Source organism: Quercus lobata, chromosome 1, assembly GCF_001633185.2.
Source record: "Quercus lobata isolate SW786 chromosome 1, ValleyOak3.0 Primary Assembly, whole genome shotgun sequence".
Taxonomy (NCBI): Eukaryota; Viridiplantae; Streptophyta; class Magnoliopsida; order Fagales; family Fagaceae; genus Quercus; species Quercus lobata.
Genome location: NC_044904.1, coordinates 24,195,329 through 24,213,400, shown reverse-complemented (window position 1 = coordinate 24,213,400; position 18,072 = coordinate 24,195,329). Strand labels below are relative to the sequence as shown.

The following is an 18,072-nucleotide window of genomic DNA, read 5'->3' as shown; positions in this document are numbered from 1 at the left end:
TATTTTACTTTAAATATAACATTCTATTTAGAAACATTGTTGTAATTTAAAATGCTTTTGTAGTATTAGACTGACTGATTATTAGTCTTTAATGAATTATTAAGGCCTTGAGTCTAATTCGTATAATGTTGAGTTTTGTCCAAACTTGTAAATTTTTTCTTATATTAGGCTCAATCGATCATTTGACCAAATACTTGCAACGAAACTATTCAGCAAAAAAAAAAAAAAAAAAATACTTGCAACGAAACTTCTCATTACAAAGAAATTTCTATATTTGGAATTTAGCCTTCACAAAAGTCCACACAGATTGGACCTCCTACCAGTCCACTTGTTGGGTAATTATTATGTTCTGCTTATGTTCACAGCTTTGCTTTTAAATAGTATCTCTCTAGGCTCTAGCAACTCCACTCTTGCAATTATATCAACATTTTATACTCTCCACAATTTCTCTTCTATTCTCTGTTTTCCACTTCAACCGACTCTCTCTCTCTCTCTTCATCTCATCAACCTTGACAACGTGATCCATCCGAATCCTCAAGGTCCTCTCTCCTCTCTTATTCAATACTCTCTGTGAATTCTCTGTTATTTATTTATTAAATTTATATTTGGTTGGTGTTCAATTTCTGTTTGAGTGATGGGAAAACAGTGGAAAAGAAGAAGAAACGTAAATTTCATTTCTGGGTTTTTTGTGTTTCCCTGTTTTATATCCGAATTTTTCCTCTTGTAGCAGTTGTGAGATTGTCAAATAAAAACTGTTTCCCTTACTATTGTAATGTGAAAAGTGAAATAAAAAATAAAAATAAAATAATGTTTGGGTAGCAGTAGCTTCTTTCTTGATTTCTGTGTGATAATCATAATTTTTAGAGACCAGCTTTTTGAAAGAGTAAAAATTCCAAATTTTCAATTCTATTTCTTTCTAAATTATTAATCAATTTTTTTTTCCTTTTTCCTAAAGATAATTAGTACATGAACGTTACTAAACCTTATGCCCCACAATCACAACTTCATATCTCTTAATAATCTCAATTGCATGTTTGATCAAGTTCCACAGCCAATCTTGCAATCCCATTATCTCTAATTGTTTTGTTAATAATCTCATTATACACACACACACACACACATAAAGAGGTTATCTATGAATGTTTTTTTCTCTCGGCTCTCATTTTTAATGGTTTTTCCTAAAAAATGCCAGCAGGAGAGTGATGACCTAAAGAATTAAAATTTTCATGGGTCTTACTTTTGAGTGAAAAAAAAAAAATGATTTGTTGATTTGACCCATAACATTTAAACAACCAATTACATGGGGAAGGGTTTATCCTAGAAGAGTGCAGTAAAAATACTAGATTATCTTCTTTTCTTAGTAGGAAATTATGATTACTTGCAGTCAAGAATAATCAGTCTAGGAAAAGAAAAGGTTGGAAGGCCAGGTTGTTTCAAGCAGCTTTTGGGCTTAACCATCACTGCTGCAAGTCCTCAATTCTGTAAGTTATTACTTTTCAAACACATCTATCTCTTTTATTTCTCTCTTTTACTTCCTCTTTGAAGGAAAAAATCCACTTCAAAATATATTCTTCTTCCCTAGTTATTTCCCTAGTTATCACTTTACCAACATATTTCCAATGTCTTCAATGAGTAATCAAGGAGCCTCATTGTTGTCATCATCGTTCTAGTGCTGGTTTTGTTCCTTTGTGTCACTGAACCAAAAAAAGAAAAAGTTTGTTCATATGAATCACTGTCGTTCTCTCAGAGCATTTATATTTTAAAATAATACAAAGAATATATTTTAGGAATTGAGTTTGTCTGGCTCAACCCATTGAGTTCCTAGCTTAAAACTTCCTTGCTGTTGATGCAACTCTCTGATGCAGAACTAAACCTTTTGGACTGCAGTGTTTTGCATTCAGAAGAATCTAGAATACTGCCATTAGTAAATATAGTTGTTTGCTTATATGTATTAAATTCAACCCAATGCATATAATGTCTAGACCTGATCGGTTTGGTTTCCGACATTCTGCCTACTTCCTCAAACTATTTACTATTTAGTTCAAGGGTTTATTCATTTCTTCACACCATGGACCTAGATCCAACTATTTGATAGTTCGATTGATGGGCCAAGAATCCAATTTTTCTAGGGCTAACCCATGTATTACTAGAGGTTTAATTCAACATACTTTCATTTTGTTTATGCACTCCAATGGAAAAATGATTTTGAGCAAGTACTAAGCAAAATCACTAGTGAACTTACAGAAACCCTTTCTGGGCATAGCTCAACTCATGGTGCAAATCCATTAGCAAAGTCATAATTTATTTATAACACAATAGAAATCCATTGAATTTTAAGATTACATTTTCAATCTGATGATATAATAAATAGTGCAAAACAGTTCTTGGCATCTTCAATTGTGAAAGAACAATCAAGTTGTTTAGAGAGAAACCCCTTATTGTATATGTGCAAGCTTGCATGTGACTTTGTCTCTTTGCTTCCAATACCCAATCTTAAAAGTTAAGAAGCAATTACATAATACAACACCTTGGAGACTCCAATTGAAATGTGTTGGGATACCATTTAATCCAAAAGCATAAACTTATGAGTTTGGGCCCAACTATATTATATTAAATATTCGCTCTTGTTATTATTATTTAACTAGTCACAAACCCACGTGTTGCGCGTGATAATATTTTTTTGGTGATCTCATTATATATATATATATATATCTATATATATTTATAACCTTACATATAACTTTTTTTTAAACCTTTACACACACACGCGCACACACACACATCTAAAATGTGAATCTTTACATATACCTTTAAGTAAACTATATATATATTCCACTTCATTAGATGTGTTAAACCATAGACTACTACTCCATAATGATAATTGCTAACTAATTTTATCTTTTATTTTTTAATGATCTCATTTATAACGCTTCTTACCATTATATATTTACTAACCAATGATTTGCATAACAAAGACGTTAAATGAGAGATAACATCGTTCATTAGATTTTCAATTAGATTTTCAAAAAGTAACAGTGTTTGAAGATTTTAAAATTTATATAAGGTTAAATGAAATGTCAAAAAAAGATTTTAAATTTCCAAACTTTATTTTTTATGCAATTTCTATTAATATTGGAGAACATCACCTTTTTAGTTATGATTGGAAATATGGTTTCCATGATTAAAGTTTGGTTAGTTTTTAAGTTTAAATTTAGTACTATGATTGTATTTTTTTAGAAAATTATGGCTTGGAGTCTAATTTGTATTAAGGTTTGAGGTCTCATGCAAAATGGTCCAAATGAGAGAAATGAGCCAAAGAGAGACTGAAGTTTAGCTAATTTCATATTGAGCTTACTGATGACTTTGTTCCTCAATTACACGGAACGATTACGAATAAAAGTTTTTAACAAATACAATGAAATTTTTCATTACAAGGAAACATCTATCTTGGAATTAGCCTTAACAAAAATCCTATTAGATTGTTTAAGGCTTTAACAACTTGTGGCTAAATGGAGTGGTTTTGTTGTAGGTTGAGTTGTGAGTATGGATTTGGACCTTGGATCGCTTGTGTGATGGTTTTGGTTAGAGAGCTTTCATGGCTTTTGTCTGTTTGTCAGTATTGGGTGGGTTTTAAGTTGTAAGGGATTGGGTGTTAGTTGGGCCGAGTGTGCTTTGGATCTCAAATCTTTTGTTTTTTTCCATGGTTTGAGAGTCTATGTTGTCCATCTAAGAAGACAGTGGCACAATGCCAATCAAACAAATGGTTTGGGTGGTTCCAATGATAGCCCATAATATAGGCTTAGCACAACAGTAAGAAAAAGTTGTCTATCTCTCGGGTACATTTGAATCAAGGGTTAGAAAAGTAGGAGGATTTAAAATAAAAAAGTGAGAAAAAATGAGAGTATAGAAGAGATTTGAGTTTTCTCTTATGTGTGTTTAGTTGGGAGGATGAAAAGGTAAAGAGATAGAAAACTCATTTGTTTGGTTAAGAAGAAAAATGAAAAGATGGAAAATAAAATTAGTATAAATTTATAATTATATCTCCATTATAAATTTGAAAAAGGGGAGAAAAGTAAAATTTATAAACTGGGTAACCAAAATTAATCAAATGTTGATGGGCTAGAGTGTGAGAGTGAGAGCCAGAAATCTGTCATACCTGAGCTTTGAAGCGTGAGAGAGAGAGAAAAGGGAGGGGATAAAGCAAAGTAATGTGATTGTGACTTGTATTAATTTACACGGTACTTTAGTTCAGAAATCTTAAAAAAAAAAAAAAAAATTTAATGTGCCGATTTTCCATTTTACCCCTTTTAGTCACCCCCTGGTCCTATGCTATGATCCAGGGCAAATTTGTCCATTACCAACGGCTCTAAATCAAAATAGGCTCCACCACCTTAAACTCTCACTTCAGCCCACGAAAGGGCGAAGAGCTGAGAGTCCATTGGGCATGAAAACCTACTTAAACAAAACTAATATCTTCTCCTAAAAAAATTAGTATTACTGTTGAAATTATTAATTATTAATTTTTAATGAATTATGGCCTTTAGTCTAATTCCTATTAGGTTTGAGGTTTCATGCAAAAATGTTAGCTAATTTCACCATGAGCTTATTGATGACTTTGTTCCTCAACTGAATATTGAGTTTTGTCCAAACTTGTAAATTTTTTCTTATATTCGCTTGACAGATCATAAGTGCATTTGACCAAAATTTGTAAATGTGTAGAGTGAAATTGAGTGAACAACAAACTTTTGTCTTCATCCTCAATTACACCGAATGAACAATTACAAATAAAAGTTCTTAGACAAATACTTGCAACAAAACTTTCATTACAAAGAAATTTCCATCTTGGAATTTAGCCTTCACAAAAGTCCAAACATGATAGTCCACTTGTTGGGTAATTATCAAATTTCCATCGTGGAATTTAGTTATGCCTTGCTTCAATAATTAAGATAAGAAGAAGAATTTCATCAAAAAAAAAAAAAAAAAAAGAAGATAAGAAGAAGAAGTTTCATAATTGGACCACCTACTAGTCCACTTGTTGGGTAATTGTCATGTTCACAGCGTTGCTTACATAATAATATCTTTCTACCAAATACTCCACTCCTACAATTATATCAACATTTTATACTCTCCACAATTTCTCTTCTATTCTCTGTTCTCCTCTTCAACCGACTGTCTCTCTCTCTCTCTCTCTCTTCATCTCATCGACCTTGACAAAGTGATCAGCATCCTTAAGGTCCTCTCTCTTCTCTTATTCAATACTCTGTCTGAATTCTCTGGTTTTATTTAATTAAATTTATATTTGATTTGTGTTCAATTTCTGTTTGAGTGATGGGAAAACAGTGGAAAAGGGGAGAAAAGTAAAATTTATTTCAGGGTTTTTTGTGTTTTCCTGTTTTATATCTGAATTTTTCCTCTTGTAGTAGTTGTGAGATTGTCAAAAAAAAAAAAAAAAGTTTCACTAAGATAAAATAGTGTTTGTGTAGCAGTAGCTTCTTTCTTGATTTCAGTGTAGTAACAATAATTTTTAGGACGCAGTTTTTTTTTTTTTTTTTTTTTTTTTTTTTTTTTTTTTAAGACTCACTAAAATTCCAAACTTATAAAAATTATAATTGATAAAGAGGCATAGTTGCTAGTTTGAATTGGTAAAAAAATTGTATAATTGATGTCAAAAAGTGGCTTTCTATGAAGGGTCTTTTCTCTCAAATCTCATTTTCAGTGGTTTTTCATAAAAAATGTCAGGAAAAGAGAGATACCACTTGTATACCTACTTTGTTTTGCTGAAAAAATAAAAAAATTTCTTGGGACTTTGTTATTTTCTTAATTTTTTTTTTAATAAATAAATTTGATAACATCCAATCTTACTTTTAAGTTTTGAGTTTTTTTTTTTAAAAAAAATTGTTGACTTGACCCACAATATATATATATATATATATAATAATAATAATAATAATAATAATAATAACTAATAGTTGAAACGTTTGACTTTTTGTTAACCTCTCCTCATTGAGCCACGTGGTTACATAAATTAATTCCACATCTATGACTAAAAACACAAAAATTGTATCTTTTCTTTTTTTGAGAAACAACACAATTGTATCTTTTCAATTAAACGTTTACCATAAAAAAAAAAAAAAAAAACTGCCTATTATTATAAACTAGAGACACAACTCTTGGGGCAGTAGTTATAAATAAAACATCACTTCTTTTTTTATATTTTTCTCACTGAACATTCTTCTTTCCCTTCTCTCTCTCCCTCTATCCGAAATTTAGTATTTGCAGTAGGACTTCTCTTTTTGTTAGCACCAGCCAGCAAGTTCCAAAACAAGTTTAAAGGTCAAATACCTCTCCTCAAATGTATGGTAAATAAAAAGTGGGTTAACATAGCACAGTATTTGTTTCATAAACTCAAAGGATTTGCGTGAGTTTTAAGTATATGTTATTGTGCGATTTATTTTCATATTTGCGTTAATATTACTTTCGGTGGTGATATTGATTTTGATGTTGGATTACATAGTAACATAACTGGTTTATTCTTTACTAATATTATTCCTTTTTCAAACAACAACCTTAGACAATCTCACAGTGCAACAATAAAACGAATACAGTAAATAGAGTTTGATATAGAGAAGTATATATGAAACTATCAAATTGGTTTTGAGTTACTATTTGGTGGATTCGTTGGGCAACTTATATGTATTTATTTATTGCGTGAAACCGCCTAATTGATTTATTGGCTATATGTATTTGATGAGAATACATGTCTAAGTTGGAAGCCATTAATTCTTTTTATTTCATGAAACCACGAATGGTTTGATGACCCAAGCCTTGTACCGGATTGGGTTAATTAATGGTGGAAAAGAAAGAAACAGGTTTCATTATAATTTATAAAAGGTATGATTCTTGACTTATGTGCAAGATTGTAATGGCAAGAGTTAATGGCATGCAATCTATGAGTAATATATATTGGAAATGCTAACGAGTGCCTTTAGGGCACTAGTTAAGGATCCAGTTAAAAAAAGTTTTTATAGGAAAAAAAAAAATTAATGTTTTGACAGTTTTTTTTATTTCCCATAAAAGTGATGTTAAAACTTTCTTAAAATGGATTCTTAACCAGTGTTCTAAGGGCACTCATTTGCATGACCCAATATTATATATATATATATATATATATATACACGGTTGATATCTTTTGTTAAATTCGTTAGCTGTGTATTTGGCAATACATGATGGATATGTTATGAAAGATTGCATGGATGTAAATGACAGTTAAACATGTCATTAATGCTAATAGCCTAGCTTTGGCCTTTTATGTGCAAAGGTGTATGGGTTTGATGAATAAAGAAAATTTGGTCAATATAATAGAGTCAAATATTTTGAATCTATTTTATTAGACTCAATTTTGGCGTGGCTGCCAATTTTGTTATTGGTTAGCTTTTTTACTAATTCATCAAGGGACTCATTAAAATAGCATTATGAGAGCTATTGTTAGTAATTTCAAAAAATTGGAGTATAAGCCCAATATTTGGATGCGTCGAATTTGAAAAAAAAAATAAAAAATAAAAAAGGCAGATTGCACACTGATGGGGCTTGTATAATATAAAAGCAAAATGTTAGACTTTTTGTTGACCATTTCTTATTGCACCATGTGGCTATATAAATTTATGCCATGTATATATTTAAAAACACCGTTATAAACACATTTTCAGTTAACAGACACATTTTTATTCAATATGCTCATTTTAGGTCAATAGGCACCTTTTCATTCAATAGGAACATTTTCGGTCAATAGACACGTTTTGGTATATCCAATATGAAGGGTTATAACTTTTCAATAAACAACTTTCGGTATATCTAATTTGAATGGTTATGACTTTCAATAGGCAACTTTTGGTATATATATTACAACCTATCTTATATATATATATATATATATATATATATATATATATATATATCTAATTAAACTAGAGACACAATCTTCTCTCTTATTTATTCTCACAAAAAACTAATAAATAAAACATCATTTCTTTCTTTTGTATAACTAATAACACTTTGTGCTATTTCTTTTAATATCATTTTTTTAAAAAAAATTCATGTATTTTTGCTTACTACTGCAACTCAAAAATGATGTTTTTTTCCCAATGAAACTCATTCAGTAGTTATTCCCGTGCATCGCACGGGTTAGCGACTGTTATATATATATATATATAATCATTACGGTTAAAATGTTTATTCATATTAATGGACCAATGATCTGACTTTGTCTGACTGAACCCATGAGTTCCTAGCTTGAGACATCCTTGCTATCTCTAAAACTGGTCGGTTTGGTTTCTTTTCTTTTCTTTTTTTTCCCCATAAAAAAGTATGTTTGTAGTAAGAGATAATGTCATCCATTAATGGTAAATCTCTATTGACTATTATTACTTATTTGACCACTATAATGTAACAAACAACACAATAAAAATGAGTCCATACTTATTCTCCTCTTATACCAAATATTAAATTACAAACGTTTTTCTCTTAATATTTTTATTATCATGTTACATCTAATTGTTGGCATGTTAGGGAATCATTGTGAAATGGATCAAATTACTATTACCTCCATTCAATGTTTGTAGGTCCTATTAAAAAATCCGACTTTTTAAGGGAACAACATTTAATGCTATGTATTTTTTGTTTTTACATAGAATAATGCATTGTCTTTAATTATAAAGGTAAAATAAAGGGAAAGTTGAGAAATTTATTTATTGACTTTAAAATAGAGGACAACCTTATGGGACTAAAAGCACAGCGATTATTTTGTAGTGATAAATACAATTATATAATTTTAAGTTTGCAAGGTCGATTCTTGGATGTAAAGGGCACTTGCATGCCTACTTTGTTTAAAAAAGAAAAAAGAGTTGTTGACTTAACTGAAAACAGAGGATGTATTCCTCCACATCAAATCGTTCTCTTCTTCTCATTTTTTTTCCTTTTAATTTCTCTTTTAAACTTAATTGAATGTACTTTTTTCTTAATCTTTATTGTAGTTCAAGATTTGCCAATATATTTCTAATGGCTGCCACTAGCACTCAATCTGCCTCATCTTCGTCATCAATTTCTTCTTCAACACCACAATGGAAATACGATGTTTTTCTCAGCTTTAGAGGTGAGGACACGCGCAATAGTTTTACCGACCATCTATATTTTGCCTTAAAACAAAAGGGCATTTTCACCTTTAGAGACGAGGAAAAACTTGAGACAGGAAAATCTATTTCATCAGAGCTTTTGAAAGCAATAGAAGAATCAAGGTCTGCAATTGTCATTCTTTCAAGAAACTATGCATCTTCTACATGGTGTTTGGATGAACTTGTAAAGATCATTAGGTGCATGAAAGAGATGAAGATGATGGTTCTACCAATTTTTTATGATGTGGATCCATCTACTATACGAAAACAAATGGGTACTTTTGCCCAAGCCTTTGCTAAACATGAAGAAAATTTCAAGGATTGCATAGAGAAGGTGCTAGCATGGAGAACTGCTTTGAGAGAAGTAGCCAATCTCAAAGGATGGCCTGTACAAGATAGGTAATCCAATTTGTCATTTCTTTCTTTCAAATATTCACATAACACCCACCTCATATATAGCATTGTTTTGAACCTTATGTATGCCTAAATACATGTCTGCAGTTCTTTCAAGTTTTTTCTTGAGCCAATTAATTTTCAATAAGCATAATAGAAAATTAGATTTCCTACCTTTTATTAATGTGTTTATTGTGGTTTATACTAACTACATATTTTTGTTTCTTTATTACAGGCCTGAGTCACAAATTATCCAGAACATTGTGGGAGAATTGTGGCATAAATTAAGTTATGTATTCTCAGAATATACCGAAAACCTAGTAGGAATAATTTCTCGAGCGGAGAAATTGGAGTCATATTTGGATTTAGGGTCAAACAATGTTCGCATGGTAGGGATTTGGGGGATGGGAGGAATAGGTAAAACAACTCTTGCTAGAGTTGTGTTTCATATGGTTTCAAATAAGTTTGAAGGTTGTTGTTTTCTTGCTGATGTTAGGGCAGGTTGTGAAAAAGATGGTTTAGTTCGATTACAACAAAAACTCATTCTTCAAATTTTGAATGAAAATATGGGGGTAGAAGATGTTAATGAAGGAGTTTTTGTGATCAAGACCAGGTTACGTCATAAAAAAATTCTGCTCGTTCTTGATGATGTAGATCAATTAGACCAATTAAACAAGTTAGCAAGGGATCATATTTGGTTTGGTTTAGGTAGTAGAGTTATCATAACAACAAGAAATAAGCATTTGCTACAGACCCTTGGAGTAGATGAAATATATGAGGCTAATGGATTGACTCATGATGAATCTCTTCATCTTTTGAGTTTGAAAGCATTTAAAAAAGAGCATCCTCCTGAAGATTATCTAAAGTTGTCCAAACACTTTGTAAATTATGCTTGTGGGCTTCCTTTAGCTATTGAGATTTTGGGTTCTTTTTTGTTTGGTAGAAGTATCGATCAATGGAAAAGTACATTAAATAGACTAAAACAGTTTCCTGAAAAAGATATTCTCGAAGTACTTATAATAAGTTTTGAAGGACTACATGAAACAGAGAAGGAAATATTCCTAAATATTGCTTGTTTCTTTAATCATGAAAAGAAAAAAGGTGTAGTAGAAATACTAAATTATCTTGACCTTTTTCCAGATGTTGGATTGGGGGTTCTTTTTGATAAATCTCTTGTTAAATTTAATGATTATACCTTGTGGATGCATGATTTGCTTCAAGAAATGGGCAAGAACATAGTTTATAAAGAGTGTCCTAAAGAGCCGGGAAAACGTGGCAAAACTACGGCTGTTTAAGGACATTAACGATGTACTGACAGAAAATACGGTAAGCAGTTATTTAGAAAACTAGATCATGTATCCTGTTATATTATTCAAGGTGAAAACTTCGATACAATACTTTAGGTTCAATAAATTAGTTTCCCAAATGAAATTCACTTGCTTGCTTGGATTGACCAATAAAATACAATGTCATCATTTTCAAGTATAATTAAATTAAATTCAACTATTAGTTCAAATTTTATTGGGAAACCTAATAAACTGTACCTAAGGTATTGTATTTGTATTTAAGCTTTAAAAGAGTAAACTTAGAGTAGCTTTAGTAATCTTACATTTTGCAATTCACTAATCTGTTCTATTCATGATTACCAGGGAACAAAAGCAATTCAAGGCATAGTCTTAAAGTTGCATAAACAAAAAGAGGCATATTGGAATCCTGAATCCTTTTCAAAGGTTCATGATCTTAAATTGCTCATAATTGATAACGTTCACCTTTTGCACGAGCCCAAATATCTTCCTAATGCCTTGAGATTTCTTGACTGGAGTGAATACCCTTCAAAATATTTTCCACCAAGTTTCCAACAAAAGGTAATTTAGGTAGCTTTTACAACTTTAATTTTAAGTTTTCATTAAACCGTATGATTTTGTAGAAGCTAATTTTTTTATTTTCCTTTTTGGATTTTTACAGTCTTTTGATAGTTTGAAGTTCATCAAATTGAAGAAATCACTAAAATTGATTAAAACTCCTGACTTCAACGAAATCCCAAATCTTGAGAAATTGGATCTTGAGGGTTGTATAAATTTACGTTCCTTGCACCCATCAATTGGAGTTCATCAAAAACTCACTTTTCTTAACCTAAAAGGTTGCAAAAACCTCAAAAGGCTTCCAAGCAAGTTTGAAATGGAGTCTCTTGAGATCCTTATTCTTTCTGATTGCTCAAATTTACAAAGAATTCCGGAGTTTGGAGAAAATATGGAAAGTGTATCAAGGCTTTGCTTAGATGGCACTACTATTACAAAATTACCCACATCAATTGGGAATTTGACTGGCCTTGCTTCATTGAATCTAAAAGATTGCAAAAACCTCAGAAGTCTTCCAAGCAAGTTTGAAATGGAGTTTCTTGAGATCCTTATTCTTTCTGGTTGCCCAAATTTAAAAAGAATTCCAGAGTTTGGAGAAAATATGAAAAGTGTATCAAAGCTTTACTTGGATGGAACTGCTATTACAAAATTACCAACATCAATTGAAAATTTGACTGGGCTTGTTTCATTGAATGTAAAAGATTGCAAAAATCTCATGTCTCTTCCTAGTACCTTTTTTAATATGAAGTGGCTCAAAGATCTCAATCTTTCTGGATGCTCAAAACTATTGGAAAACTTGGTGACTGAGAAAAGGGTAGAAGAGGTTGATGTAAGTGGAACTGCCACAGGACTTATGGCTTATTCCAATACTCTTTTTCAAACTCTTAAAACACTAGCTTTGGGTGGATTTAAGCCGAGAAGTCCTAATCGCATGGGCTTGTTAAAGACTTCTTTATGGGGCTTGTGTTCTTTGACTAGTCTGAATCTAAGTTATTGCAATCTCAATGCAATCCCCAATGATATTTGTCGCTTATTCTCTTTAAAATGTTTATATCTAAGTGGCAATAATTTTAGTTGTCTTCCGGAAAACATTGCTCAACTATCTAGGCTGTATCAGTTGGAGGTGAACTATTGTACGAGTCTTCTATCATTGCCAAAGCTTCCATTAAATATTTCTTTTATTTTCGGAAAGGGTTGTACCTCACTAGAAACTCTACCAGATCTATTACCACCAAATTCTCCATTTGAGCGTTACGTCTACCTTACAAATTGCAGTAAATTGGCTGAGAATCAAGGCTTCATTGACAATGGATTGCTGTTTTTTGCAGCGATAATAAGTTCCCTTCGGTGCCCTCGCTCTAATACCCGTTACTACAGATATAACGGTGTTATCCCTGGAAGTGAAATTCCAAAGTGGTTTACACATCAAAGTATTGGGGATGAGGTTAGTATTCAAGAACCTAATTCTCTTTTGTGTAATGAGTGGATCGGGATTGCTGTTTGCGCATTATTTTGTTCTAATCCACATCACCAAATCCTAAAAGAAGGTTTACTTAGCTGTTGGTTGATAGTCAACGGAAAACAAATGAATCGCGCACCACTCACGACCGACTTTGTTCCTTTATCGGATCACACTTGGCTTCCTCAATTCTACGAGGAGGAAGAAATGAAGAAATCATTGTGCGAATGCGATGCAAATGGATTCAGTGAGATTGGAATTAAAATTAAAAATACTCGTGAATTTTTGAAGGTCCCATTAATGGTAAAGAAGTGCGGGTTGCGAATGATATACAAGAAAGATATTGAAGATCTTAGTTTCGACAATTCGACGGCGGCGGCAGTGGAAGGTTACAAAGCCAAGCGAACTCGTGATGACTATGATGGGGCTGGAAGCTCTAATTACGAACCTCACCCAAAAAGGATTGAAAGAGTCACAAAATTTATGGGTGAGGGTAACTCTAACTGTGAGGAATCAAGTGAGAACAAGGAATGTGCTGAAGAGCTAGGTGATTGAAGGTTAATCAACTTTTTTCTCTGTAAGTCACTGTCTTTCTTCTTTTTCATGTGTACAAATATTAATGGATTGCCCACCATATATTTGATTAGAGTTGTCAATGAGACTCCTAGCAATTTGACTAGAACAAACAAAGAATGCAACAAAAAGCTTCTTGTTGTACTGGTTTATTGTTGTTTTCTTCCGTTTAAGCATAGAAACTCCACAAAGTCAAACACACACACTGAGTCAGAGCTTGGAATCAGTAGCAAAATGTGTGGAGAGGAGAGAGAAGCCACGAGTGCAGAGAGGAGAGAGAGGCAAAGAAATTTGAGAGTGAGGTCTTGCAGAGTTTCCTCTCCTTTGCTTGAAAAAATGCCCTCAGTGATACTAACCCAAGTGTTCTGTCAAGCGGGTGGGGCATCACTGAACTCTTGTCCCCATTCTTGACTTGGGCCCATACTTTGGGTGGTAGGATCAAGATCTTAGTTTTATGGATATAATGTCTTCCCTTCTACATTGACACATGGTCCGAACCACAATTCCACATGTTTTGGTAAAGCTCGGTCTAACCTTGGTGGGGCTGCCTTTCTGTCACTTCTTTTCTACAATGTTGGTGTCTTTGAGTTTGGTAGGTAATAATTTTTCTCAACCCTCCTTCTGCTTCTAGTTTCCCAAATCTAAGGATTCTAGTACTTTGATCTGTAGAGTATGCAACCTCTGAATCCCTCCCCACCCTCATCACTGCCTTCCCTGTCCTCATTTTGAAAATCCACATGCGCAGCCTCATTTTGTTTGCATGACAGGTTTTTCAAAATGAATAAAGTAGAATTCCATGAATTTATGATTGTGGTTAAGGAAAAAATTTGTAAAGTTAATAATGTCACTAACTGTCATCAACAAATGGTGAAGATGCAAGAGATACGCATCATGAATTAATAATTGCGATTGAAGAAGAAGTTCAAAAAGGTAGCAAAGTCACTAATGGAAATCAACAAATACTGTGAATAATAGATAGTATTGAACACTTATTGTTCCAAAGTCGCCTTTGCCATGTGCTTCCATTGTTTTCCAATGTTAGGAAAACGTCTTACACCCCAGCATCACATGTGACGCTTGTGCAAAGGCTTGGGTGAGATATTAATAATATTTGAATCTCACTTAAAAGTGACATATCTTTTAGTAAATTAGATTTTTTGTTCTTTTCTTTATTTGGATTCCACCTAATTTCTTTTTTTCCGACATTCAGGAATTTAATAAAATATATGTACTGTCGATTTTGAATGGAAAGGCTGGTATCAGCCTATCACTTGCATTGCCCCGGTGATCTGTAATATTAATAGTTTAAACTCATTTTATACATAACATTGCTTGTTAATTATGGAAATTTTTACCATATATGACTTTTGTGCTTTGGGCTCTTGATATTCTTGAAATTTTCCTGACTTATTTCAAATCATTACCAAGGCAAACCATCCATACTCAATTCACATGTTTGTCTTTTTAGTAATTAGACTTAAGCAAGCAAACAACTGTGTAGACAAGGTTGAAAATTGGAGAAGGTAGTCTGCTTAGATTTGTAAACCCTGCACTACTTGTTATCGTTGTTGGTGCATTATGTCTAAAATTTATGTTTTGTCACATTTTCATTGTTGTTCTGTCAGTTTAGCCTGATGAAATACATTTCATAGTGAATTGATAATACACCTTCATAGACATCCAAGTATATATATAGGGTTTTTATTTTATTGCATGTCCCCAAAGGCAAAGGGATGTAAAATGAAATTGCTTAGCTTCTGTACATGTTGTGGCAAATAAAAGATACTTTCAGGTGGAATTCTGAATTAGTTTGAAAACTCTATAGCCAAAATGATTATGAGAGAATTTTACAAATTCTTGTTTGTGTTGTTGACAAACTCGTAAGGCCTCATTCCAAATCTAGGGCTTATTTGGTTGAAAAAGGATAATGGTTGTTGCATACTAGAAATTGTCGAAACCAAGCTGGAAGGCCCTTTATTAATCTTTACTGACACAACCATAAGTGAAGACCCTGAGCTTTGGAACCAATTATGTAGGTTACAATTACCTTCTAAAATGATTGTCATAATTTGGAGATTTTTTTTTTGAATTTTCTTCTTGTGATGGTAGAATTGAGAAGGCATCTGAGGACTTTGTCCTTTGAGTCAAAGATACTTAAAGAATTTTTTTATTTTTCTTTTTCTTTTTATCTAGAGAAATCTGGTTTGGTTTGATTTGTACATTAGAACTAATTTCATTCAGCCTTACTTGATTCAGGCATGGATGAAGAGCTGGACGAAGGGAGGGAGTTTTGGGGATCTTAAAGCACTTCTCATTGTCCTTTTTCTCTGTTTTATGGTATATTTGGACTTGTAGGAACAAGGAAAACCGTGAAGAAAGAGCCTTTCTCTGCCATTAATGTGGTCTTGTATTGTAAAAGTTTGATTTCAATGTGCAGGGTAACTTACAGTTCAAAAAACAAAGAAAAGCCTTGATAGTAGCAGGATAAGCAAGTGTAGACCTTTAGAGAGAAGGAAATGCAGGGGATCCAAGCTTCTTTTGAAAAAATAGAGAAGGTGCATGTCCATGGCTGGTTGTTTCAGCTGAGCTTTTTCTTCCTTTTTAATCTTTTTGGGGATATTCACAAATTAAACATGGCACTGCCTCTAGTAGATATTGCCATAGATTTTCAAGATTAAATTCCATTAACTGTATGTGCATGCATGCAAGCCATTACATATTATACATGAACAGAAGCTTAATGTAGATATTGAAGCTCCTTAGTCCTAACACCAAGAAAAGTGACTTTGTACCTTTTCATAGCAATGTAAAATGAATGCTATTTACATATAAATTGATAAGCAAAAGAATCTATTATTGATCTAGAAGCTCCAGGAAAGCCTCCTTGACATACCATACATTCTCTAACTTCAAACTATTTGGATGGTCAAAATGACAGCCTCTTCTTAATAAAATGTGTATGTCTTTGTATTTAATAAATCAATTTCGAAAAAAAAAATGAAGGAAAAATCAGAAATGGGGATCATGAGAATGACACATATCAACTAAACGACAAAAATATATATTCCAGCTTTCAGGATGTTCCCTATTGGCTATTACATAGCATCTTCTAGTTTGTCCAGCTTTTTCTACATAGCATCTTCAAGCTTTGAGATTTCTCTTTGTTAGTATTATGAGAATTTACAAATAGGTGGCAGAGTTGGTCAATTGAGAGGCTGTAGTGGACATTCAACAGTTTACAAATGTTTCTGTTTGACAGGTGGATGGATTCCCTGTAGAGTCTAGATCCCTAGCAACCCTTGCCCCTAAATTCTTTGTGAACATTAGCTTGGATAACATGCAGCAAACTTTGAATCTTATACTTTTCTGCTTGTGCTGTTTTGGTTCCTTCGTTTCAAAATGTACGAAAAAAGAATGGCAAGACAAAGAACTTTGTGGTGTTTTGAATGCAGTAGAAATCATGTGCTGGAAAGCAAGTAAACATTGAAACTGGAAGCTTTTACTGCCAAAGGTATATAGATTTATTGTTCTATCCCATGTTCTTTTCTTACACTCAGAACTAGGCTTCTGGGTTGTCCTTATTTAAAAGTCCATAAGTACAAGTTCATTAGTACAGGCATGACACATTGACAGGTAGTTCAAACTGAATAAACTAGAATTCTAATACTTATATATTTCCTTCTTGTCCTTTCCATATAATATGGTTTGCTTTATGTTAAAGTATGCAAAGGGGTTTTGTTTGTTTGAAACTGTTAACAGGCTTTTTTTTGTTTTTTTTTTTGTTTGATTTGTCCATTAGAACTGATTTCTTTCAGCCTACTAAATTCAGGCATGGATCATGAGCTGGCTGATTAGTGGAAATTTGAAGAACTTAAAGTTCTTCTAGGTATCGTTTGTCTTTATTTTATGGTCTATTTGGTCTTGTAGGAACAAGGCAAGGGAGATCCTTTCCCTGCCACAAATGTGGTCATGCATAGTAAAAACTTGATTTCTATGTGCAAGGTAGCTAACAGTTAAGAACTAAAGGATTGCATCCACAGTAGTAAAATAAGCAAAGTCCAGACCTTTATAGAATCTTCCAACTGGCAACCAATCCTGTTTGAGGAGAGCTGCAAGGGTAGAAGAACGAAATGGAGGGGATTCATTCAGTTTTGATTGTAAACATAAAGATGGGTCCATTTTTGGTTGTTTGAGCTGGACTAGGGAGGCTGGAATAGAAATAACACAGAGGTGACAGATCGAGCTGATGAAGGACATTCAGATGTTTAGGAACCAGTTGACAGATGTTTCGGGTTTGGAGAGGAGTTCAGACGTCTTCTGACAGAGCCTCAATCTCCAGCAACCATTGCTCCTAACTTCTTTATGAACTTTAGCTTCGATAACACAGTTGTTGAATAGAATAGTACAATAGTTGTTGATGATTCTGCTTTCTTTAAACGACACTGTTTTTACTAATTAAATGCCATGACAGTAGAGTGACGCCCTTTCATTAATTTGATAGTTTTCGCTTGATAGCTGTTGGTCCTTTCCAGTTGTCAATGCCTCATTGGCTCCACGTTAATATGAAGAAACTAATAATGCTTTTTAAGTGTCATATTTGTTTTTCTCTTGTCAAATTGCA

The 18,072-nt window shown here is 32.8% G+C and overlaps 2 protein-coding genes across 16 annotated transcripts; both read left to right on the top strand.

Annotated features, from left to right (window-relative positions):
* The first annotated feature begins 256 nt into the window (after nucleotides 1–256).
* Nucleotides 257–10,855, top strand: LOC115951281. Its single transcript, XM_031068469.1, has 4 exons — nucleotides 257–539; nucleotides 1,385–1,481; nucleotides 9,030–9,148; nucleotides 10,701–10,855. Exons 1-4 carry the CDS (start codon nucleotides 356–358, stop codon nucleotides 10,853–10,855), a joined length of 555 nt encoding a protein of 184 aa, XP_030924329.1. The 5' UTR covers nucleotides 257–355.
* Nucleotides 10,830–18,037, top strand: LOC115984314 (disease resistance protein RPS4B-like). Of its 15 annotated transcripts, XR_004090528.1 has the most exons (8): nucleotides 10,830–10,886; nucleotides 11,210–11,425; nucleotides 11,526–13,455; nucleotides 15,708–15,788; nucleotides 15,889–16,006; nucleotides 16,711–16,962; nucleotides 17,281–17,337; nucleotides 17,454–18,037. XR_004090528.1 is itself a non-coding variant. In XM_031107339.1 (4 exons), the coding sequence occupies exon 3, from the start codon at nucleotides 11,739–11,741 to the stop codon at nucleotides 13,431–13,433; it is 1,695 nt and encodes a 564-aa protein (XP_030963199.1). In that variant the 5' UTR covers nucleotides 10,830–10,886; nucleotides 11,210–11,425; nucleotides 11,526–11,738; the 3' UTR covers nucleotides 13,434–13,455; nucleotides 15,708–16,311. The 15 variants fall into 15 exon arrangements, 1 of the variants encoding a protein (XP_030963199.1); XR_004090486.1 differs by having other exon boundaries at nucleotides 15,708–16,006; nucleotides 16,904–16,962; XR_004090491.1 differs by having other exon boundaries at nucleotides 15,708–16,006; nucleotides 16,904–16,962; nucleotides 17,267–17,337.
* The last annotated feature ends 35 nt before the right edge of the window (nucleotides 18,038–18,072 follow it).